This window comes from Mauremys mutica, unplaced genomic scaffold, assembly GCF_020497125.1.
Source record: "Mauremys mutica isolate MM-2020 ecotype Southern unplaced genomic scaffold, ASM2049712v1 Super-Scaffold_100409, whole genome shotgun sequence".
Lineage (NCBI taxonomy): Eukaryota > Metazoa > Chordata > Testudines > Geoemydidae > Mauremys > Mauremys mutica.
Genome location: NW_025423334.1, coordinates 81185 through 105495, shown reverse-complemented (window position 1 = coordinate 105495; position 24311 = coordinate 81185). Strand labels below are relative to the sequence as shown.

Below are 24311 nucleotides of genomic sequence, written 5' to 3'. Positions count from 1 at the left end.
ATTTGGTAAATCTGAAGCTTCCCATTTCAAGTACAATTAGTTCCCTTATCTCTTAGGGTACGTCTACACTACGGGATTATTCCGAATTTACACAAACCGGTTTAGTAAAACAGATTGTATAAAATCGAGAGCACGCAGCCACACTAAGCACATTAAATCGGTGGTGTGCATCCACGGTCCGAGGCTAGCGTCAATTTCTGGAGTGTTGCACTGTGGGTAGCTATTCCGTAGCTATCCCATAGTTCCCGCGGTCTCCCCGCCCCTTGGAATTCTGGGTTGAGATCCCAGTGCCTGATGGGGCAAAAATCATTGTCGCGGGTGGTTCTGGGTAAATGTCGTCAGTCACTCCTTCCTCTGGGAAAGCAACGGCAGACAATCATTTCGCGCCCTTTTTGCCTGGATTGCCCTGGCAGATGCCATATCATGGCAACCATGGAGCCTGTTTTGCCTCTTGTCACTGTCACCGTATGTGTACTAGATGCCGCTGACAGAGGCGATTCAGCAGCGCTACATAGCAGCATTCATTTTCTTTTGCATGATAGCAGAGATGGTTATCAGCCGTACTGTACCATCTACCATGCTATTGTAAATTGGCAATGAGATGATGTTTACCAGTCATTTTGCACTGCACCATCTGCTGCTGTCATAGGTGCCCCTGGCTGAGATTGGCCGGGGGCGCAAAAGACAAAAATGGGAATTACTCCCCGAGTCAATCCCTCCTTTACGGTATCTAAAAATAGAATCAGTTCTGCCTAGAATATGGGGAAAGTGTACTAGAGAACCAGTGTATCAGAGAACCAGAGAGCACAACCGCTCCGTGTCAGATCCCGCAGAAATGATGAGCTGTATGCCATTCACAGGGGGGGTGCCCCTGCAACAACCCCACCTGTTGATTCCCTCCTCCTCCAGCCTTCCCGGGCTACCGTTGCAGTGTCCCCCATTTGTGTGATGAAGTAATAAAGAATGCAGGAATAAGAAACAGTGACTTGTTAGTGAGATATGAGGGGAAGGCAGCCTCCAGCTGCTATGATAGTCCAGACAGGACATTAAGCAGTGTAGGGGAGAGGAGCCCAGAATCCCACTGCTATGATAGTCCAGGCAGAACAGAATCTTTTCTTTACACATGAAGGGCGGGGGCTGATGGAGCTCAGCCCCCTGTTGCTATGATGAAGACGGTTACCAGTCATACTGCACCATCTACCAGGAATAATCAGGAGTTTTTTACCCAGGCGCCCCCGGCCAACCTCACCGGAGGCCAGCCAGGAGCACTCACGGGCTGATGATGACAGATACCAGTCATTTTGCACTGCACCATTGGCCACAAGGCTGATGATGACAATGGATATCAGCCATATTGTACCATCAGCCACCCATGGGGGGGGGCGAGGATGCGGCTGTTGACGGCTGCAGCATTGCGTCTATCAGCAGCATTCAGTAAACATAGGGTGACATTTAAAAGAGTCAAGAGAGGATTTTTTTCCCTTTTACTTCTGTGGGTGGGTGAGGGGGGTAAATTGACGAGCTATGCCCTGAACCACCGCGGACAATGTGTTTGACACTACAGCCATTGGGAGCTCAGCCAAGAATGCAAATGCTTTTCAGAGACTGCAGGAACTGTGGGATAGCTTGAGTCCTCAGTCCCCCCTCCCTCCCTCCATGAGCGTCCATTTGATTCTTTGGCTTTCCATTACCTTTGTCACGCAGCAGCGTGCTGAGTCCCTGCTGTGCCCTCTGTCTGGAGATTTTTTAAAAATGCTTTGGAATTTCGTCTTCTGATAGAACAGATTTGCCTGCCCATACAGTGATCACATCCGTATGGTCCATGCTGGAGCTCTTTTTGGATTTGGATTTCGGACTGCATCGCCACCCGTGCTGGTTGGAGCTCCACGCTGGGCAAACAGGAAATGAGATTCAAAAGTTCGCGGGGCTTTTCCTGTCTACCTGGCCACTGCATCCGAGTTCTGATCTGATTGCTGTCCAGAGCGGTCAGTGGTGCACTCTGGGATACCGCCCGGAGGCCAATACCGTCGATTTGCGGCCACACTAACCCTAATCCAATATGGCAATACCGATATTAGCGCTACTCCTCTCGTTGGGGAGGAGTACAGAAACCGGTTTAAAGAGCCCTTTATATCGATTTAAAGGGCCTCTTAGTGTGGACGGGTGTGGCGTTAAATCGGTTTAACGCTCCTAAAACCGTTTTAAATGCGTAGTGTAGACCAGGCCTTACTGTGCTCCCCTCCTCCTCCACTTTGCCAATGCCAGCCTCAATACCTCTTTTCTCTACTTCTTCCACTCCTCTGTGTCTTAGTCTCTTCCCTGCATGTGTGTGTCAAAACATCCCAATTCCCAGGGCCTGGACCAGGCCCCCACAGATGTCACAAATTAAAAAATCTGTATAATTTTATTTTAAACAGTGACTCTTCATTGCAGATTTTCAAGTGGGTCTTGTGTCTGTCTGAGACTGTAGATTTTTCAGGGCAGGGAATCATTTGATATTTGTGTCTTGTATCACACCAAGCATTGTCAGCACCTGCCCTACTAGCCATTAGCCTCTGCCTTGATCCTTACACACAGCATAAAGATAGCAAATAGTTCAGCATCTTTCTACTGGTGGTCTTTGGGTACATTGCACTGCACAGGCCTACTGTTGTCACTGAGCAGTATTCCATACTTAACGATTAATAGTGTATAAATATAGTCTGATTTATGGTAGGTGTTTGGCTGAAGGAGCTGGAGATGTCGCCTTTGTGAAGCACAGCACAGTGTCTGAAAACACAGATGGTGAGTAATGTAAGGGTTCATCTCTCACTTGAAAGTCCAGCTGTATTCTCTAAAGCGTTGCAAATCTGGTGACCCCAACCATAAGAGCAATGTCATATGTTCAGAATGTATTCTGATGCAAGGAATAAGCAAAGATGCAATAAAGCCAGAACACCATGTGAACACAAGGGAAAGAGAAATGTCCCCAGGTAAGACATTTTCAAATCAACTGGCAATTTCAGCAAAAAGTAAAGTGGGATCTTTAATTGCACTCTGGAAGCAGAGATTGACCTGAACCAAAATCCTGGATCCAAACAGTCTTGGACTTTGGGATATTTTAAAAGTTGAATACAAATAATTGTGGCTTAGGCTCCTCTCTACTCAGAAATCTCAGCAAAAACAGGCAAAAGGGAGCTTAGTTTGTGGTGCCACTAATCAATGCAACAACCCCTTATACCCAGGGCACCCCTATACTCATGGCAATGTGAGTATATACCACTTAGATATCAAGGTCCCACTTTTTAAGTCCAGTGGAGCTCCATTTAGTGCAGGACACCAGGATGGGTGTAAAAGTTTGTTCTGGGCCACCCTTGTGGCATCTGGATTTTAGGACCGTCTTAGCACTGCTGTGGTCCCCACAGGGGCGGCTCTAGCCATTTCGCCGCCCCAAGTACGGCGGCACGCTGTGGGGGGCACTGTGCTGATCGCCGGTCCCGCGGCTCCGGTGGACCTCCCGCAGACGTGCCTGTGGAGGGTCCGCTGGTCCTGCCGCTCCGGTGGACCTCCCGCAGGCGTGCCTGCGGATGCTCCACCGAAGCCGCGGGACCAGCAGTCCCTCCGCAAGCACGCCTGCGGGAGGTCCACCGGAGCTGCCTGCCACCCTCCCGGTGACCGGCAGAGCGCCCCCCGCGGCATGCCGCCCCAAGCACGTGCTTGGCATGCTGGGGCCTGGAGCCGCCCCTGGGTCCCCAGCATAATTCAGAGCTGCCTGCACACTGTTTTAATTTATGTTCAGCTGCCTACAGTCTCATAGGGTTATATCTGAAGCCAAAGGAATAGCTTCAACAATATTATATTTCCTCCAACCATACATTGGGGAATACTCTGGTGGTTCTTCACCTCTTAGAGAGTACCCTTAGACAGGGGAAATTCTTGAGTAGCTTGTTAAGCCAGCTTTATCCTGCTTTATGCAGCTGTAGGGAAAATCAGGCAGAATGTAGTGGAGAATTGCTGCTCATGTGATTAGGTACCTTAGAAATAGTGTGGCTGGATGGGTAGAGCAGAGTCAGAGGGAGACAGATGCATCAGCAGGTCTGTGTCCATCGATGTGATTCTGAAAGCTGTTTCATAACTGTGTTCTATTTGATTTCAGGCCAGACTCCTTCCTCATGGGCGCAAGAGCTTCACTCCAGGGACTTCCAGCTTCTCTGCCGAGATGGCAGCACAGCTGAGGTTACAGAATGGAGGAAATGCCACCTGGCCCGGGTCCCAGCTCATGCTGTTGTCGTCAGACCTGACACTGATGGGTCACTCATCTTCCAGATGCTTAAGCAGGGGCAGGTGGATTACGTTTTTTGGTGTCTGTTGTACTGATTTTTTAGTTGCCCCTCCATCCACCTGGCTTGATCCTGTGGGATGCTGAGCACCTTCAACTCAGTGAGAATTAAATGGGAGTGGAGGGCACTCGGCAGCTGAGAAGATCAGGCCTAGAGATGGATTTCAGCCACAAAATGTGGCTGGTGATCTCACACCACTTTCTTTGCCCCCAAATACTAAGAAACACTGAACAAGGCTTGAACTTCTTGAGGGGCAATTGTTTATGCCTTGTGAAGGTACAAGTGAGATAGTGCCCTCAATGCCAAGGTTTCCAACTAGACTTTACTTTCACCCCAGACTTAAACATAACTTAGGCTATTGCCTGGTGTACACCTACAACTTAGTTCAACCTAGCAACTCATTCAGGGCTGTTGCACCCTGAGCACCGTAGTTAGGTCGACCTAACCCCTGGTGTAGATGTGGCTAGATTGATGGAAAGATTCTTCCCTTAACCGGGCTACTGCTTCTCAGAGAGATGGATTACCTACATTAGTGGAAAAACCTCTTCCATTGATGTAGGAACCATCTACACTGTGACACTACAGTAGTACAGAAGTAGCCCTGTAGCTGTGCTGCAGTAGTGTAGACATAACCTATGTCTATAGTACAAAGATTATACCAGCATAGCCATGTTGGCATACCTATGCAGGCATAACCCCATAGTGTAGATGCAGCCTATGCCAACAAAAGATGTTTTCCCATCAGTGTAAAAATGCCACCTCCCCGAACAACAGTAGCTGTATCAATGGAAGCATTGCTAATCAACATAGCTGCATCTCCACTCGGTTTCGGTCAGTAGAACTATGTCAGTCAGGAGTGTGGTTTTTTTTAAACACACCTCACTGAGGGAGCCATGTCAACCTAACTTTTTAAGTATAGACCAAGCATTAGATAAAGGTGTGTTTGCCTTATAGTCACTTTCTCATTCCTTAATGTTACAGCAAAGATTTCAGATGTTTGACTCTGCGGCTTACAATGCAAAGAATCTTCTCTTCAAAGACACCACCACAGAATTGGTTCTAATCACAAATCAGAACTACCAGGCTTGGCTGGGTGATGAATATATGCATGCCATGCAAGGTTTGAGCTGCGATCCCACCAGTAAGTTGGGCCTTTCGATTTGCCTCTGTAATCACAAGTAGAGGTGCTCTTGCAAGAGAGACCACCTTTATTTTGTTTGAATTCATGTTTGCATCCTGACCTTTTGGAGAATCCTTGAAGCACAAAGACCCAAACATCATACTGGAGTGGGAAAGGAGACCACACTGAATTTGAGACTATGAAACATGGCTTCAAGGCTTTACCTACCATGGTATAGGAGCAGCAGGGGTATCTATGCTGAGCGAACTGATCAGGATGTGGCTCCTCTTCCACAGGGTGGGCATAGAAAGCAGAGTGCTGATCATTGATCTCAGTACAAAGACCCAAAGGCAGACCAAAGAGACAGGATCCTTGAATTTTAGACTGATGCTCCCTTTAATTGTAATCTGTCTCTGGCCCTAAGGCAGAATGCATACAATACTTGCAACTGGGGCACCACAAATGTGCAGATTTGTGTTGTGTTAACTATATCAGTAGTTCCCAAATCCTGAAATGTACATTGACTGGAGATGAGATCTCATGGTTTCTTTCCTATTCTATCTTGATTCTTGCAACATGCCCCTCTCGGTGGTACCTGAGCACCTGGTACTACAGTCTCCTTTCCCCACATTAATGATTGTAGCCTCTGTGTTGAACCACAAACTCCTATTAAAAATCCCCAAACTGCAGTTGGAGCTAGCAGAGCTTTATTGCAAACTGCATGAAAAGTAGACTCATCTTGCCCATATGAGTGGGAGGGGTTTTAGCCTGGTAAATTCGTACTGTTTCCTGAAAAGACACCCTCATTTATAGCTTCTCCTCCTTTTCTTTTTCCTGGACCACTTAGGGTTTGTTTTGATATGCTGAGTGCCCACATTTCAATCATTTAAGTATCATACTGCAGCCAGAAACATGTGAAACATACAGCTCCAAATCCTGCTGTCCTTTAGGCAAACTAATGGGATGGGTTTCTCCCTGTTTTGGTAGACCTTTTGTTTGAAAAAGGATTAAGTAAGAATGGCAGGATTTGTCCTACTGTTTGGTTCCACTACATTATGTTCTGTTAGCAGGTTTATTCCTTTGGTGCATGAAAATTTATTCTAGGGCTGTCAATTAATTGCAGTTAACTCACACGATTAACTCAAAAAAAGTAATCACAATTAAAAAAATTAATCACAATTAATCGGAGTTTTAATCGCACTGTTAAACAATAGAATACTAATTGAGATTTATTAAATATTTTGGATGTTTTTCTACATTTTCATATATATTGTATTCTGTGTTGTAATAGAAATCAAAGTGTACATTTTTTATTACAAATATTTGCACTGTAAAAAGGATAAACAAAAGAAATAGTATTTTTCGATTCACTTCATACAGGTACTGTAGTGCAATCTTTTTGTCTTGAAAGTGCAATTTACAATGTAGATTTTTTTTGTGTGTGTTACATAACTGCATTCAAAAATAAACCAATATAAAATTTTAGAGCCTGCAAGTCCACTCAGTCCTACTTCTTGTTCAACCAATTTCTAAGACAAACAAGTTTGTTTACATTTACAGGAGATAATGCTGCCCTCTTCTTAGTTGCAATGTCACCAGAAAGTAAGACCAGACATTCACATGGCAATTTTATAGCTGGCATTGCAATATATTTATGTGCCAGATATACTAAACATTTGTATGCCCCTTCGGCCACCATTCCAGAGGACATGCTTCCATGCTGATGATGCTCGTTAAAAATGAGTTAATTACATTTGTGACTGAACTCCTTGGGGAAGAATTGTGTCTCTCCTGCTCTGTTTTACCTGCACTCTGCCATATATTTCATGTTATAGCAGTCTCGGATGATGACCCAGCACGTTGTTCTTTTTAAGACCACTTTCATTGCAGATTTGACAAAATGCAAAGAAGGTACCAATGTGAGATTTCTAAAGATAGCTACAAGAATCTGAAGTGCCTTTCAAAATCTGAGAGGGATGAGGTGTAGAGCATGCTTTCAGAAGTCTTAAAAGAGCAACACTCCGATGCGGAAACTACAGAACCCAAATCACCAAAAAAGAAAATCAACCTTCTGCTGGTGGCATCTGATTCAGATAATGAAAGTTTGAATTGTTATTGAGCAGAACCTGTCATCTGCATGGATGCATGTCTGCTGGAATGGTGGCTGAAGCATGAAGGGATATATGAATCTTTAGCACATCTGGCATGTAAATATCTTGCGACACCAACTACAACAATGCCATGCGAACACCTGTTCTCACTTTCAGGTGGCATTGTAAACAAGAAGCAGGCAGCATTATCTCCTGCAAATGTAAACAAACTTGTTTGTCTGAGCGATTGACTGAACAAGAAGTAGGACTGAGTGGACTTGAAGACTCTAAAATTTTACTTTGTTTTATTTTTGAATGCAGTTTTTTTGTACATAATTCTACATTTGTAAGTTCATCTTTAATGATAAAGAGATTGCACTACAGTACTTGTATTAGGTGAATTGAAAAATATTATTTTTTTTACAGTACAAATACTTATAATAAAAAATAAAGTGAGCTCTGTACACTTTGTATTCTGTGTTGTAATTGAAATCAATATATTTGAAAATGTAGAAAACATCCAAAAATATGTACATAAATGGTATTATATTGTTGTTTAACAGTGTGATTAATCAGGTGATTAATCACGATTAATTTTTTGAATCTCTTGACAGCCCTAATTTATTCCTTTCTAGACGAATTCACCCCAGCTGAAGAAACAAAGAAGCTCCTTTTCCAAACACTTGGGATGTTTTAATGCATTTTCAGGGCTCAGGTGTTTTGCAGCAATGCTCTGTGCCCTTTGTGTGTGTCTCACCTTTCCATTCTTTCCCTTCTGTTCAGTGGCTGGACAGGGAAGTGGTTCAGCTCCTAGGCTAATTTGGAATAACCAGGCCAAATTAAGGCACTCTGAAGCCCTGGGCACACTCAGCATGGACTCATTAGGGCCCTGCCTCAACACCATCACTCAGTTACTCTTGGAGTGGCAGCAGGTTCCAGAGTAAGAGGGAAGAGGCAGCTCATACCTTTTGAAGCCATTGTTCTAGCACACTTTGGTAGGCATTAGTTACATTCAGGTTTTTCAAGCTTTTCTTTGCATCCATTCATCCTAAAAATATTATTTTTTGTAATGAGAGCTGAGATTCTGATCCCAGAATCTGACTCTAGGAACTAGGACCCTGAGCATAGGCCTAGAATGCTGAAACCTTAATCCAGACTGAATGAGCAGCCTCAGGACTGCTCTAAATTGTGCTGGTTTGTAACAATCACCCACATACCTTAAATCAGCTAGAGATCTCCAGACTGAAGTGTACTTTGAGCATGCCCTGCCCCATCCACAGTTTATCGCCTACAATGAAGAGGCAGAGAATAGGTGGTATAGAGCTGGCTTATATATAAAGAGAGGAAGGAGGTGGTTACAACACCAGCTTAAGGCTTGGCTTCAAGTCCTACACTAGTACACTATTGAACTCCTGTGTGACCATGGACAAGAGACTTAGACTCTCTGTGCTTCTGTTCCCCATCTGTTAAATGGGTATATCATAGCACTTTCCTACCATACAGCAGTGTTGTGAGGAAAATACATTAACGATAGTGGGACTAAGGCTCTGGGCCTCAGCCCAGGAGCTCTGGAACAGAGGTGGCCGGGGGGCATGGCCTCATCATTTTTTGCCAGCCATAAGGGTGAGCGATGTGGGGGAGAGGGTGGAAGGGGGCCAGCAGGGGGCGGGGTTTTGGGGGAAGGGGCAGGGTGGGGACGGGACCTCAGGGGAAGGGACAGCACGGGAGTAGGGCCTCAGGGGAAGGGTTAGGTGTTGGGGCCATGTTTCCAATGCTGGTGGCCCTCTGACTTTTAGAAGCCTTCTGCCACTCCTGCCTCAGACTATAGATTATAATTAAGGCTACATTTTAGTCATGGGTATTTTTAGTAAAAGTCATGGACAGGTCACGAGCAGTAAACAAAAATTCATGGCCCATGACCTGCCCATGACTTTTACTATATACTCCTTCCTAAAACTTGGGTGGGAGGCTGTAGAATAGAATATCAGGGTGGGAAGGGACCTCAGGAGGTCATCTAGTCCAACCCCCTGAGTGATCTGAGGGCACTGCATGTGCTGGAGGAGGTGGCCCGGGACCCCCGCTGATGCTAGGGGGGGAAGGCATTGGCATGTGGCCCAGGACCCCCGCTGGTGCAGGGGGCGTGGGCATCGGCATGCAGCCCGGGATCCCTGCTAGTGCGGAGGCGGGGGGGGGGTGTCGGTTGGCAGGGCTCACAGGGGCTGCCTACCTGACTCCACATGTCCCTGCAGCTCCTAGGCGGCGGAGGGGCCAGGGGGGCTCTGCACGCTACTCCCGCCACAAGCGCTGGCTGTGCAGCTCCAATTGGTTGGGAACTACAGCCAGTGGGAACTGCGGGGGCAGGGCCTGTGGATGCAGGCAGCATGTGGAGCCCCCTGGCGCCTCCACCTAGGAGCTGCAGGGCCATGCCAGTGGGAGCTGGGAAGCCCCCCCACCCTGAGGTAAGCCCTCCACGCATCCCCCTGCCCCTAGCCCTGAGCCCCCTCCCATACATCCAAACTGCTGCTGCTGGCCCAGGGGCTACTTGGCTCGGGCAGCCCCTGAGCCAGCACCGCCCAGTGCAGAAGTCACGGAATCCATGACTTCTGTGACCTCCATGACACAGCCTTAATTATAATACAGAACACAGGCACCAACTTTCCAATGTGCTGGCGGGTGCTCGACCCCTGGCTCTGCCCCAGGCCCCAGGCCCTGCTTCCCCTCCACCCATTCCCTCAAGGCCTTGCCCCCACCTGCCCCTGTCCTGCCCCCACTCCACTTCTTCCCACCCCCGCTCCACCCCCCACCCCACTTCTTCCTGCCCCCGCTCCACCCCCCACCCCACTTCTTCCTGCCCCAGTCCGCCCCCTCCCCTGAGCGCACCGCATCCTTGCTCCTCCTCCCTCCCGACAGAGCCCCCTGAACACTGTGAAACAGCTGATTGTGGTGGGCGGGAGGCATGAGGAGGGAGGGGGAGATGCTGATTGGGGGGCCCGCTGGCAGGCTAGAGGCCCTGCAGGGAGGTGGAGGTTCTGATGGTGGGGGGGGCTGCTGGTGGGTGATCAGCACCCACCATTTTTTTCCCTATGTCGGCACCTATGATATAGAATATTCTTAAAATCCCTATACTAGAAAATGAACTTTCATGGCAGCTTGGACCACCTGATACCATGTTTGCTTTCACTTCTCAGAACCCAGAACAGCTTCAGTAATGGAGCCTTTGCCTACAGAACTTGTCTGTTTTGCTGGGTTTCCAGAATCAGTTGGCCTTGAGAACCCACCACATGCATCTGTTCAGGCTGGTCTATGGTTTAACTTTTGAGATAGTGTAACTAGGATGACCAGACAGCAACTGTGAAATATCAGGATGTGGATGGGGGGTAATAGGCGCCTATATAAGAGAGAGACCCAAAAATCGGGACTGTCCCTATAAAATCAGGACATCTGGTCATCCTAAGTGTAACCCACACACCTCCTGGGTGTGGTGTTCTGTCCTATCTAGTGTTACCGAGACCACTTAGAGAGGGAGATAAAATGAGTCTGCTCTACAGCCTTAGCTAACAGCCAGTTGGCTTTTAGCTCCTGCTGCGGAGGCTCATACACTAAGCTCCAGAGGTCTCAGCTCAATCCCGCCTGCTGACAACCAAAGTCTGTCAGCATTACAATAGCACACTGGATAGGGCAACAGCAGCAGGAGTCATTTATCCATCCTTGAGTGGATTTGTAGTGTAGTCAGCAATTCCTTCCCTGGCTGCTAAGTCTAGCCCAGTAGTTAGGGAGACCCTGTGTGGTACCGTTAAGCAGTACAGGCAGTGTTTTCTTAGTTTAGGAGCTAGAGAGAACCATGGGGTCTGTTTGTGTCATAAGTATCAGTAGAGAATTGGCTTTATATTCATTACACCCCGGTCCTCTTTATTCTGTACTGTGAGGTTTGTTACCGTTGTGTTCATTTCTAAGTGTGCATTTTTAATAAGGTGAGGGGCCCAGGTATATGGTAATGAGCAGAATATATACATGTTTACATCTATTACATTTAATCCCTATTATTTTCTTTCAAATTTAATGCAGGGTTACCAGAAAGCCTGCGATGGTGCGTTGTGCACACTGAGGAAATCTGGAAATGTAGTGAAATGGCTATTGCCTTTAAAAAAAAGAACTTGAAACCAGAGATCCAGTGTGTTTCAGCCAAGACAACAGAACAGTGTATGGAAATGATCCAGGTGGGCTTGTTACTATGCTTTGTATGAACCATACTGGTTCTTGACCATGAATATATTGTAATGCATGAGTTAATGAGTACGTGTACAACTGTCCTCTGCTGGATAGAATCAGAACTACTCAATTGAGTGACATTGGCTCTGTATGTAAGCAGCAGGCACTGGCTGGTAAATCCAGGAGATTATAGAGGATTCGCTGTAGGTCTTGTGGTAAAGGCCTGAGATTTTGGAGTGAGGATCTCATGCTACTGTGTCCAGAGAGATATCTGTTTCCTATTTCTTCACCTCTGATATCTCTTCCACTTCTGTTTTCCCAAAATATTTTAAAGATAAATACATAAACATTGAGGTTGGCAAACACTTGCCTTTCCACCGGCCAACAGGCGGTCTGAAACTGAGAGAAAGAAAGTCCTTTAGCAGTGATTAATAGCTGCCTTTCAAATACTTACCTGCAGACAACAGTTACAGCAGTTCACTGATAATTTTGTCTGGCTTTATCCAACTCATCCAGCCTTTTTTTTTTTTTTTAATTTGGTCACAATTTTTCTTTGCCAGGGGATGTAGATTACTGGTGGACTTCAGACCTTCTGTCACACTACATAGATTAATGTTATCATTTACCAATCAATAAATTTCTTGTTAAAAACTGGCCTAGTACCATACTGTAAAATCACCAGTCTGTTGAAAGAGGCCTCAATGCCTGGATCCCATGTGCTTCAAAGCCAAGTGGATCTGGGGAGTCGAGTAACTGTTTCTAGCTCTGGCAGTCTAGCACATACTCCTGGGCTCAGACCTCTTGTCTGATGCCTTTCTTTTAACATGGGGTACTGCTGCCCAACTGCCCTATAATCCAGAATCAGTTTCTGAGGCCTTCTGAGCCCCCCAGTTGCTTACATGTGCCACCCCTCCCAGTTCTACTTAGGCTATGGGCATACTTGTTTAACCCCTTTGGGATCAACATGTCAGGGCAGCAAAGAACAAAGGCTTAGAGAAAGAATTTCTTAACCACAGTGCAGGAGTGCTGGAACAATTTTTATAGTGGGGGTGAACAAAACTGTAAACCCTGTGTATAATGGAAACCACTTCCAGCCAGGGGGTGCACTGCACCCCTGGTTCCAACACCTGTGCCACAGTGACTACTCTTAAAGCACTTGAGAGTTACAGGTTTTTTTCCAAAAAGAACAGGAGTACTTGTGGCACCTTATTTTTCAAATAACCAAAGTCCCAAGGCACACTCTGTCTAGTCTGGGCTTACCTTGTCTGTACAGTCCATGGTTTGTCAGTATTTCTGGCAGTGCAGAGCCCTCTTGCAATCCTCTCCTGAAGTCCTGCTTACATGTGGCAATGGTTGGCCCTCCAATACAGAGCAGAACCCTTCTCTTAACTAGGTCCTCCATTTTTGTGCCAGCTGAAGTTCCAAATACACCAGTGTGCTTGCCTCTCCTGCTTTCACTCTGTAGGCCTCGGTATACTCCTCAGTATTGCTCCAGGCGAGTAGTTGAGAGGCAAAGTCAATAGATTTTTAACCTTGATGGCTCTGTGGTGGTCCTTCAACAAGGTGTCAAATGCCTTTTGTGAGCAAGATGGCTGTCTGGAATATTACATAACAGGCTGCCCCATGGTAGAACCAAACTAACACAGCCTCAATGCCAGTATTTTAATACAGGTACAAAATAGTCTTCACAATTTGATAGTCATATCCCACTCTATCAGGCTGATAAGCAGCAAATGCAGTTGTGACTTGTATAAGCTATGCCATTAGTCTAAGATCGTGCACTACTGCCAAAGTGTCTCAAGGATATAAGTCTTATATGAGGATTAGAAAATTTGTTTTACAAGAAAAAAAATTAAATGTATTTAGCTTAAGAGCTTTGGGAAAGACTTGAATATCTGAGTTTTATCCCTATTACCACCACGAAGTTCTGAATAATTCTGAGGTGCAGAATAGTGATAGTTGTGAAGCCTAGGTGGCTATAGATTTGTTAAAGGATCTATGGATACATGATATTGTGTCAGCTGAAATCCATCGGTGCCACTTACAAACAAGATTAGTTATGTACTCACTTTATTTAAAAAGATGAGTCTGCCTCTTTCAGTATTAAATTGCAGCTACCCTGACTATGGCCACTGTGCTGCTTTGACGGGAGAAGAATGCCTTAGATTACACATAGAAATTCAATTAAACTATTTATTTTACAGTTAAATAAGTAATAATGGCCTCTGTATAAATTCTTCAGCAATCTGAAGTTGAATTTGAGTTCAGTCTTATTGTGTTTGTCCATTTTAGAGGAAACTTGCTGAAACATCACTAATAGAACTGAGATCCACCACGTCCTGTCCCTGTTGAGATTGAGACATGTCCCATGATCCAATAATACAGCTAAGTGTCTTTATAGCACAGTTACCGTGAGTTGTAACTCAAGTGTTACCCCTAACTCGACTCCTATCCACATGCAAAAATCCCTAGCTCAAGTTAAATGGTGCTCTAAACGTGAACTGGTTGGCCAGTGTGGCAAGTGGGGAGGGGTTGAAGCTCTCAAGTGGTCCTGATGTTGGAGCTAGTAATGCAGAAGGGATGCAACAGCTACTCAGAAGCAGCTAATCCAATCACTATGTGTAACTCCAGTGCTGTTTTGAAGTGTGGTCAATCTCACTTGAGCTAAATTAGCTCAAGTACATTGACTTGAGTGTGCTAACTGTTGCAGTGAAGACAAGCTCTCTGTTTTCCCAGTTAATTCCCACCCCTGCTTTGGGCTCCCTGTGATCCACCATCCATGGGATGGATCCTAGCATGAGAACGTGGCCAGGACTAGCAGTGGGAAAATGGAAGAGGAATGCCATGGAGGAGAGGAGTTTCTGTCAAAAGGATATGGGGCTTGTTAAAACTCACCTTAGCAAAAATCGTAATCTGACTGGGCCTTCAAGGTATGTCTATATGACCAAAAAGAAAAAACCCTGCGGCAGTGCATCTCAGAACCCAGGTCTACAGGATAGCACTACAGCACTAAAAATAGTCTTGTAGACATTCAAGCTTGAGCTCTGATGTATGGATAGGGGCATGAGATTTAGAACCCAAGCAGCCCAAACATCTACACAGCTATTTTTAGCACCGTAGTGTGAGCCCCGCAAACCAAAGTCTATAGACCTGGGCTCTGAGACTAACTACCACGGGGGATTTTTGCCATGTAAACATACCTTCAGAGGCCAAAAGCCTTCCCACCACAGTGTCACCAATGACGCTAGTGATCTAACCTTCTTGACTCCTTAACACAGGCCAGCATCCTAAGTGTTAAATCTGTTGCTACGGAGATTGCATGTCTGCATTTTTGCATCTAAGGCTTGTCTGGTTATTAGGTTTTATTCTGAAATGTATGGGTATGATTTGACAGAAAAATCACTTCAGCTTATCCATAACCAGCTGAAGAATCTGCTTAAAGTTGATTGGTATGTGGCGCAAGACCTGGAAGTATTATTTTTACTAGGCCAGGACTCATTTCAGGGGTGATAGGGGAGGAGGCAGCTGATATTGTGCCTCCTGGGATTCTTGTTCTGAGAGATGCTTGAACTAGACATGTGTCATCACTGTGTCTAACAAAGATTTCTTTTCACACAACTCATTAATTTTATTTCCTTTCAGAAAAAAGAAAGTGATGCTGTAAGTGTGGATGGAGTTGATATTTACATAGCTGGAAAGATATATGGCCTAGTGCCAGCTGCTGGGGAAAGTTACTCTGGTAAGAAGAGCAGAGAACATAGGGTTTCTGTTTTCCAGGCTGTTTGAAAACACTCTAGAAACATAGTTTGAGGTCAGTGGATCTGTCTGGAAAACCATTTTTCAGACGGAAGTTAAACATTATGTTTGATCCAAAAAAACCACACCTTGAACTTACGTAACTCAGTGTTGATAGAACTGGGTTGCCCTGGTAGTCTGTTAACTGAGATCATCAGGTGGGAATGAGGTTTACATCATGTACTGAGCATGAACTTCAAAAATATCCATCTCCTTTCTGGTCAGTTTGGACATCTTACAATATACTGTCACGTAAAACATGCAGTCTTGCACAATTAGGTGCATTATAGAAAGTTTTTGTCTCCCTCTCTCTGACCCTCTGGCGTTAGTCACTGGTGAAGGAAGGGTACAGAACTGTGTAGACAACTGATCTGCACTATGGTGCAGCTTCCGACTATGTAACATGTATATTTGCTATATTTATTGAAATTATGATAAATTATAAGAGTTTTAGCATTTTATAATACAGTATGAACACTTTATGAATTAAGGATATAACTTGGGAGCATGGGTGGTGGGAGCATGGGCTGAGCCTCCCCAAACAGCCAGACATGGCCCTGCCAAGGCTACATCCCCAGGCCTGCCTCTGCGGCTCCCCCTGTGTGGTGGCCCCAGCCGGATGCTCCTGGGCTGGGGCCGCATGGGCTAGCCTGAGGCAGGGGCTGGCGGCCAAGGTGGGGGTGGGGGATTCCGGTGGGGGAAGGGGCAAGGCCTTAGGTGGAAGTGGCAGTTCACATGCCGCCCAGGCTTGGGAGCCTCACAATTCAGCTGTAACCCTACTTGACCATGAAAAGAGCCTGTGCTTTAAAGAGTGATCTTGTTAAAGTCACAGGTTCATAGGCATTGCCTTACCAAAACAGACCAAGTGATCTGTCTAGCCCAGTATCATCCCAGCACTGGTGCAATCTACACTTGCACTTTACAGTGCTGAAACTTGCTGCACTCGGGGGGGGGGGTGTTTTTTCACACCCCTGAATGAGAAAATTGCAGCACTGTAAATTGCCAGTGTAGACAAGCCCTTAGATGCTTCTCACCACAGGCTGGCTGCTCTTCAGCCAGGCTCCTACCCTTTGATCAGCACTTCAGTCGCTTGGTCGTGATGTCTGTAGATGTAGGTGGAAGAGAGAGCATGGCAAATATCTATCCCTTTTATCATGTCCTTTCTTCCCTCTTGGCTTTGCACCCACCCTTCAGAGTCAGGTGAGCATTGCATTATCACAGTTCCAAACTGACCAAAGGAAGGGGGGGTGAGGGTGACTCCCTCGAGAGTCTAACAGATTCTTTTGTTCCTGTGAGGCTGGGTTGGGTTTTTCCCATACCTGCCCTGATGAGGTGTGAACTGCCTCTATGCTCTTGGAGAGTTTTTGTCTGGGCTTGCTTTAAGCCATGAGGATACATTTTCAGCCTCGTAACTATATACATGAAATTATAACTCATAACATAACTATAACATCACTATAACAACAATGCTCAGTACATCATGAGCCTTCTGAAGACACCCAACATGATAAACTTTGCATTGGATACCACACAATCATTTTACAAGAATGAACATGGGGGTGCTGGGTGTTTCCCCCAAAGTACAGAGCATCACAGTGACACAACAATGTGTTCTTGGCTCAATGCTATTCAATATCTTTTTCAATGATCTGGAAAAAATATTAAATCATCATGAGTAAGATTTGCAGATGACAAAAAAATGTGGTAGAGGGGTAACTAATGATGGAGGTAGGTCAGTTATACGGAGCAATATGGATTGCTTGATAAGGCAGGCTTATTTTAGCCACATTTATTCTAATACCATCAGATGCAACATTTAGGAACAAAGGGCTAAAGGCACAAAGGTATCAACATTTAGGCACCACTGACATTCACAAAACCACCACTCAGCTGCCACCTCACCCTATAAGTGGTGGGCATGTGCAAAGTTGCCTAAGTCCTGAGGGCACCAAGTTGCTTTGCACCCTAGCTCACACCTAAGTCCCAGTAGGTGTTTCAAACTAGGCAATCCCCAGCCTGTTTCAGCTGTCAGGCCCAATCCAGTATGCATGCTGTCAGGCCCAAACAGCACAGAAGACAGACAGGGGAAGCAGGTCAGGATTCTGGGCAGCTAACTGTACATGTGTGTGTCCCAGTCTACCTGGTGTTAGGGCACTCACCTGGGATGTAGGAGACCCAGGTTTAATCCCTGACTTGGAGCAGGGATTGAACCAAGTGCCCTAACCACTAGGCTATAGAATCAATCACTCATGTCTTCCTCTGTCTGGCCCAATGAATACTTATTTATACAAAGTGGAGCAACTTCCACAAGAGAGTTTGAGACCCCTTCCCTTCCATAATCGCCAATAGCCCAGTGGCTGGGGCATTCTCCTGGGAGGTGGAAGACTTGGGTTGAAGTCCCTGCTCCAAATCTGAAAGAGCAGGTCTCCCACCTCCCAAGTGAGTGCCTACAATGGACTCCCCCATTTCCCCATAGGTCATGGTCTTCTTAAGCAGCTGACCTAGCTTTAGGTACCGAACTCCAGGAGAGGGGTCATGATTAAGAATCGTGAGTGAAGAAAGGCACCTCCCTCTAACATTTCCTACTGACTAGAATAGGTGACTCCCCTTGCAGCTTGCTGGCATCTCTGAATCCCTTTCTTAGTTGACTGACTCTCCAAGTACAATGCATGGGGAGCCTAACACAGGGCTATGAACTCTGCTGGACTGCAGGGCACACTCCTAGGAGTTAGGTGTTGCAACCCTTAAATCCTCTCTGTGAATCTAGCCCAAAGATTGCAGCTCACACTTCAAACATGGGGGGACTGTGTCCTCAAATGCAGTGATCACAGAATCACAGGGCCAAAATGGGTAAGAATGGTGTCCCTAGCCTCTGTTCATCAGAGGATGGAGATGGATGGCAGGAGAGAGATCACTTGATCATTGCCTGTTAGATTCACTCCCTCTGGGGCACCTGGCATTGGCCACTGTCGGTAGACAGATACTGGGCTAGATGGACCTTTGGTCTGACCCGGTACGGCCTCTCTTATGTTCTTATGTTCTTATGAAAGGATTATCTAGTCCAGCCCCCTGCACTGGGGTAGGATTGCGTATACCTAGACTAGATCATCAAATATACCAAACTAGATCATCTCTTGACAGGTGTTTGTCTATCCTGTTTTTGAAACTCTCCAATGATGAGGATTCCACAGCCTCCCTATTCCAGAACTTAACTATCCTTAAAGTTTTTCCTACCATCTAACCTAAATCTCCCTTGCTGCAGATTAAGCTGTTTACTTCTTGTCTTGAGTGGACATGAAGAACAATTGATTACCCTCTTAGAACAGTCCTTAACATATTTGATGACTTTTATCAGTTCCCCTCCACCCCCATCTTTTCTCAAGACTAAATGTACAGTTTTTAAAGCTTTCCTCAGCTTAACCTTTTGTCATTTTTGTTACTTTCCTCTGGGCTCTCTCCAATTTCTACACATGTTTATTAAAGTGTGGTGCCCACAACTGGACACAGTACTCCATCTGAGGCCTCCACAATGCAGAGTAGAGTGTGACAATTACCTCTCATGTCTTACATATAACACTCCTATTAATACACCCCAGAATGATATTAGCCTTTCTTGCAACTGCATCATAGTGTTGACTCATTCAATGTGTGATCCACTAGAATCCCCAGATCCTTGTCAGCAGTACTACCACTTAGCCAGTTATTCTCCATATGGTAGCTGTGCACTTGATTTTTCCTTCCTAAGTGTAGTACTTTGCACTTGTCTTCACTGAATTTCATCTTGTTGATTTCAGACCAGTTCTCCAATTTGTCAAGGTCATTTTGAATTCTAATTGGGTCCTCCAAAGTGTTAACACCTCCCACCTTGGTATCATCTGCAAATTTAAAAGCCTGCTCTCCAAGTCATTAATAAAATATTGAATGGCCCCAGGCCCAAGAGTGACCCCCCACTAGACATGTCCTCCAACTTTGACATTAAGCTGCTGATAACGATATGGTCTTTCAGCCAGTTGTGCACACACTGCATGTTACCACAGTTTGCCTATGAGAATGTCATGTGGGTCTCTGTCAAAAGCCTTACTAAAATTAAAATATATCATGTCCACAGATTACCCCCTATCTACTAGTTTAATAACTGACTTGATTACATGAACAATTATTATTTATATAGGGAAGAAAATTCAGTGGCTGGAAGCTGAAGCTAGACAAATTCAGACTAGAAATTTTTAACAGAGAATATAATTAACCATTGGAGCAGTTTACCCAGGGACATGGTGGATTCTCCTTCACCTTGAAGTCTAAATGAAGACTGGTTCTCTTGCCAATGGATATGCTATAGCTCAAGCAGAAGTTATGGGCTTGATACACAAATTGCTGGATGAGGTTCTCTGGCCTGTGTTATGAAGGAGGTCAGACTAGAGATCATAATGGTGCACTCTGGGCTTAAAATCTCTGACCTCAGCAGCAGGCAGTTATGCCAGTCAACATGGTTTATGGTTTAATCCTGCAACTTGGTAGGGGGTTAGATTAGATGACCCTGGCAGTCCCTTCTAACCCTATGATTCTATGAAAATAAAGCCTCTCAAACTAACTTGATTTTTTTAAGAGTTTACAAATTCAGTGGATTAAGGTAATCTCTTGATGTAATATATTTAGACTTTAGTAAGGCATTTGACTTGGTATTACACAATATTTTTATTAAAAAACTAGAAAGATACAAAATTAACACAGCACATATTACATGGATGAAAAAAACAGCTAACTGACAGGTCTCAAAATGTAATTGTAAATAGGGAATCATCATCAAACAGGTGTGTTTTTGATCTATGCTATTATTAATCAATGACCTGGAACAAACATAATATCATTAATGATAAGTTTACAGATGACATAGATTTGGGGAATGGTAAATAATGAAGTAGACAGATCACTGTCTACCAGACTGCTGGCACTAAACATTAAAAAGGTTGTAGAGCAGTTTTTAAACTAGGAGATGGGGGAAAGCCGACTGCTGCAGAGGAGCGTGTGGATCGGACACAGACTTCTCTTAGGGGAGAGTCTGATGATAGAGAATCTCCAGGTTATAGTCAGGAGCAGAGGAATGAGAAGTATAATGTAAGGGCTGGATCAGATGATAAACAGTCACATAAAAAAGAATCTGGCACATCAGAAAAAGGTAGGCTAATAAACAGGGACAAGTTTTTAAAGTGCTTGTACACAAATGCCAGAAGTCTAAATAATAAGATGGGTGAACTAGAGTGTCTTGTGATAAAGGAGGATATAGATATAATAGGCATCACAGAAACCTGGTGGACTGAGAGTAATCAATGGGACACAATCATTCCGGGGTACAAAATATATCGGAAGGACAGAACAGGCCGTGCAGGGGGAGGAGTGGCACTATATGTTAAAGAAAGTGTAGATTCAAATGAAGTAAAAATCTTAAGCGAATCCACAGGTTCCATAGAGTCTCTATGGATAGAAATTTCATGCTCTAGTAAAAATATAACAGTAGGGATCTATTATCGACCACCTGACCAGGACAGTAATAGTGATGATGAAATGCTAAGGGAAATTAGAGAGGCTATCAAAATTAAGAACCCAATAATAGTGGGGGATTTCAATTATCCCCATATTGACTGGGAACATTTCACTTCAGGACGAAATGCCGAGATAAAATTTCTCGATACTTTAAATGACTGCTTCATGGAGCAGCTGGTACGGGAACCCACACGGGGAGAGGCGACTCTAGATTTAATCTTGAGTGGAGCACAGGAGCTGGTCCAAGAGGTAACTATAGCAGGACCGCTTGGAAATAGTGACCATAATACAATAGCATTCAACATCCCTGTGAGGGGAAGAACATCTCAACTGCCCAACACTGTGGCCTTTAATTTCAAAAGGGGGAACTATACAAAAATGAGGGGGTTAGTTAGACAAAAGTTAAAAGGTACAGTGACTAAAGTGAAATCCCTGCAAGTTGCGTGGGCCCTTTTTAAAGACACCATAATAGAGGCCCAACTTCAATGTATACCCCAAATTAAGAAAAACAGTAAGAGAACTAAAAAAGAGCCACCGTGGCTTAACAACCATGTAAAAGAAGCAATGAGAGATAAAAAGACTTCCTTTAAAAAGTGGAAGTCAAATCCTAGTGAGGCAAATAGAAAGGAGCACAAACACTGCCAACTTAAGTGCAAGAGTGTAATAAGAAAAGCCAAAGAGGAGTTTGAAGAACGGCTAGCCAAAAACTCCAAAGGTAATAACAAAATGTTTTTTAAGTACATCAGAAGCAGGAAGCCTGCTAAACAACCAGTGGGGCCCCTTGATGATCAAAATTCAAAAGGAGCGCTTAAAGATGATAAAGTCATTGCGGAGAAACTAAATGGATTCTTTGCTTCAGTCTTCACGGCTGAGGATGTTAGGGAGATTCCCAAACCTGAGCTGGCTTTTGTAGGTGACAAATCTGAGGAACTGTCACAGATTGAAGTGTCACTAGAGGAGGTTTTGGAATTAATTGATAAACTCAACATTAACAAGTCACCGGGACTAGATGGCATTCACCCAAGAGTTCTGAAAGAACTCAAATGTGAAGTTGCGGAACTATTAACTAAGGTTTGTAACCTGTCCTTTAAATCGGCTTCGGTACCCAATGACTGGAAGTTAGCTAATGTAACGCCAATATTTAAAAAGGGCTCTAGGGGTGATCCCGGCAATTACAGACCGGTAAGTCTAACGTCGGTACCGGGCAAATTAGTTGAAACAATAGTAAAGAATAAAATTGTCAGACACATAGAAAAACATAAACTCTTGAGCAATAGTCAACATGGTTTCTGTAAAGGGAAATCGTGTCTTACTAATCTATTAGAGTTCTTTGAAGGGGTCAACAAACATGTGGACAAGGGGGATCCGGTGGACATAGTGTACTTAGATTTCCAGAAAGCCTTTGACAAGGTCCCTCACCAAAGGCTCTTACGTAAATTAAGCTGTCATGGGATAAAAGGAAAGGTCCTTTCATGGATTGAGAACTGGTTAATGGACAGGGAACAAAGGGTAGGAATTAATGGTAAATTCTCAGAATGGAGAGGGGTAACTAGTGGTGTTCCCCAAGGGTCAGTCCTAGGACCAATCCTATTCAATTTATTCATAAATGATCTGGAGAAAGGGGTAAACAGTGAGGTGGCAAAGTTTGCAGATGATACTAAACTACTCAAGATAGTTAAGACCAAAGCAGATTGTGAAGAACTTCAAAAAGATCTCACAAAACTAAGTGATTGGGCAACAAAATGGCAAATGAAATTTAATGTGGATAAATGTAAAGTAATGCACATTGGAAAAAATAACCCCAACTATACATACAACATGATGGGGGCTAATTTAGCTACAACGAGTCAGGAAAAAGATCTTGGAGTTATCGTGGATAGTTCTCTGAAGATGTCCACGCAGTGTGCAGAGGCGGTCAAAAAAGCAAACAGGATGTTAGGAATCATTAAAAAGGGGATAGAGAATAAGACTGAGAATATATTATTGCCCTTATATAAATCCATGGTACGCCCACATCTCGAATACTGTGTACAGATGTGGTCTCCTCACCTCAAAAAAGATATTCTAGCACTAGAAAAGGTTCAGAAAAGAGCAACTAAAATGATTAGGGGTTTAGAGAGGGTCCCATATGAGGAAAGATTAAAGAGGCTAGGACTCTTCAGTTTGGAAAAGAGAAGACTAAGGGGGGATATGATAGAGGTATATAAAATCATGAGTGATGTTGAGAAAGTGGATAAGGAAAAGTTATTTACTTATTCCCATAATACAAGAACTAGGGGTCACCAAATGAAATTAATAGGCAGCAGGTTTAAAACAAATAAAAGGAAGTTCTTCTTCACGCAGCGCACAGTCAACTTGTGGAACTCCTTACCTGAGGAGGTTGTGAAGGCTAGGACTATAACAATGTTTAAAAGGGGACTGGATAAATTCATGGTGGCTAAGTCCATAAATGGCTATTAGCCAGGATGGGTAAGAATGGTGTCCCTAGCCTCTGTTCGTCAGAGGATGGAGATGGATGGCAGGAGAGAGATCACTTGATCGTTGCCTTTTAGGTTCACTCCCTCAGGGGCACCTGGCATTGGCCACTGTCGGTAGACAGATACTGGGCTAGATGGACCTTTGGTCTGACCCGGTACGGCCTTTCTTATGTTCTTATGTTATGTTACTGATACAAAGTGATTTGGATGACTTGGTAAGCTGAGCACAAAAACAATATGCATGTTGATTTGACCAAATGTAAAGTTAAACACCTAGAAACAAAGAATGTAGGCCCTAGTTACATGATGGGGGGACTCTAGCCTGGGAAACAGTGACTCTGAAAATAACGTTGGAGGTCATTGCGCATGATCACCTGAACTTGAGCTCTCAGAGCGATGCTGTGGCCAAAAGGGCTAATGTGATCCTTGAATGTATAAAAAGGGACTGTTGAAGGCAGTGTGTGTCATTTAAAGATGATCCTGTCTTGCAGCAATTTTCTGAGAATGCTGGCTGGCCAGTCAATCATACTAACCATGGCAAAGGAGAAGGTACTTGCTTTTCCTTCAAAGAAGCTTCAACACTACAGAATTTAATTGTTAGAAGAGACACGAAGAAGCAAGTCTAAGGGGAAAAAACAGTTCAAGAGACATTAAGGGCACAAAAGCAAACTATCCCACTGCATAGCAAAGTATAGCAGGAAACCACCCTGGCTTAACCAGGAGATCTTCAGTGATGTGAAACTCAAAAAGAAAAAAAGAT

At 44.6% G+C, this 24311-nt stretch overlaps 1 protein-coding gene across 2 annotated transcripts in view; it reads left to right on the top strand.

The window, feature by feature from the left end:
* Window positions 1-24311, top strand: part of LOC123361205 (melanotransferrin-like) — a 71381-nt gene that overhangs the window by 28484 nt on the left and 18586 nt on the right. For both annotated transcript variants that reach the window (XM_045001336.1, XM_045001337.1), the window contains 5 exons: window positions 2717-2784; window positions 4136-4323; window positions 5301-5460; window positions 11595-11746; window positions 15381-15477. In XM_045001336.1, the coding sequence (XP_044857271.1) occupies window positions 2717-2784; window positions 4136-4323; window positions 5301-5460; window positions 11595-11746; window positions 15381-15477 (665 nt within the window). The remainder of the gene's footprint in view (window positions 1-2716; window positions 2785-4135; window positions 4324-5300; window positions 5461-11594; window positions 11747-15380; window positions 15478-24311) is intronic.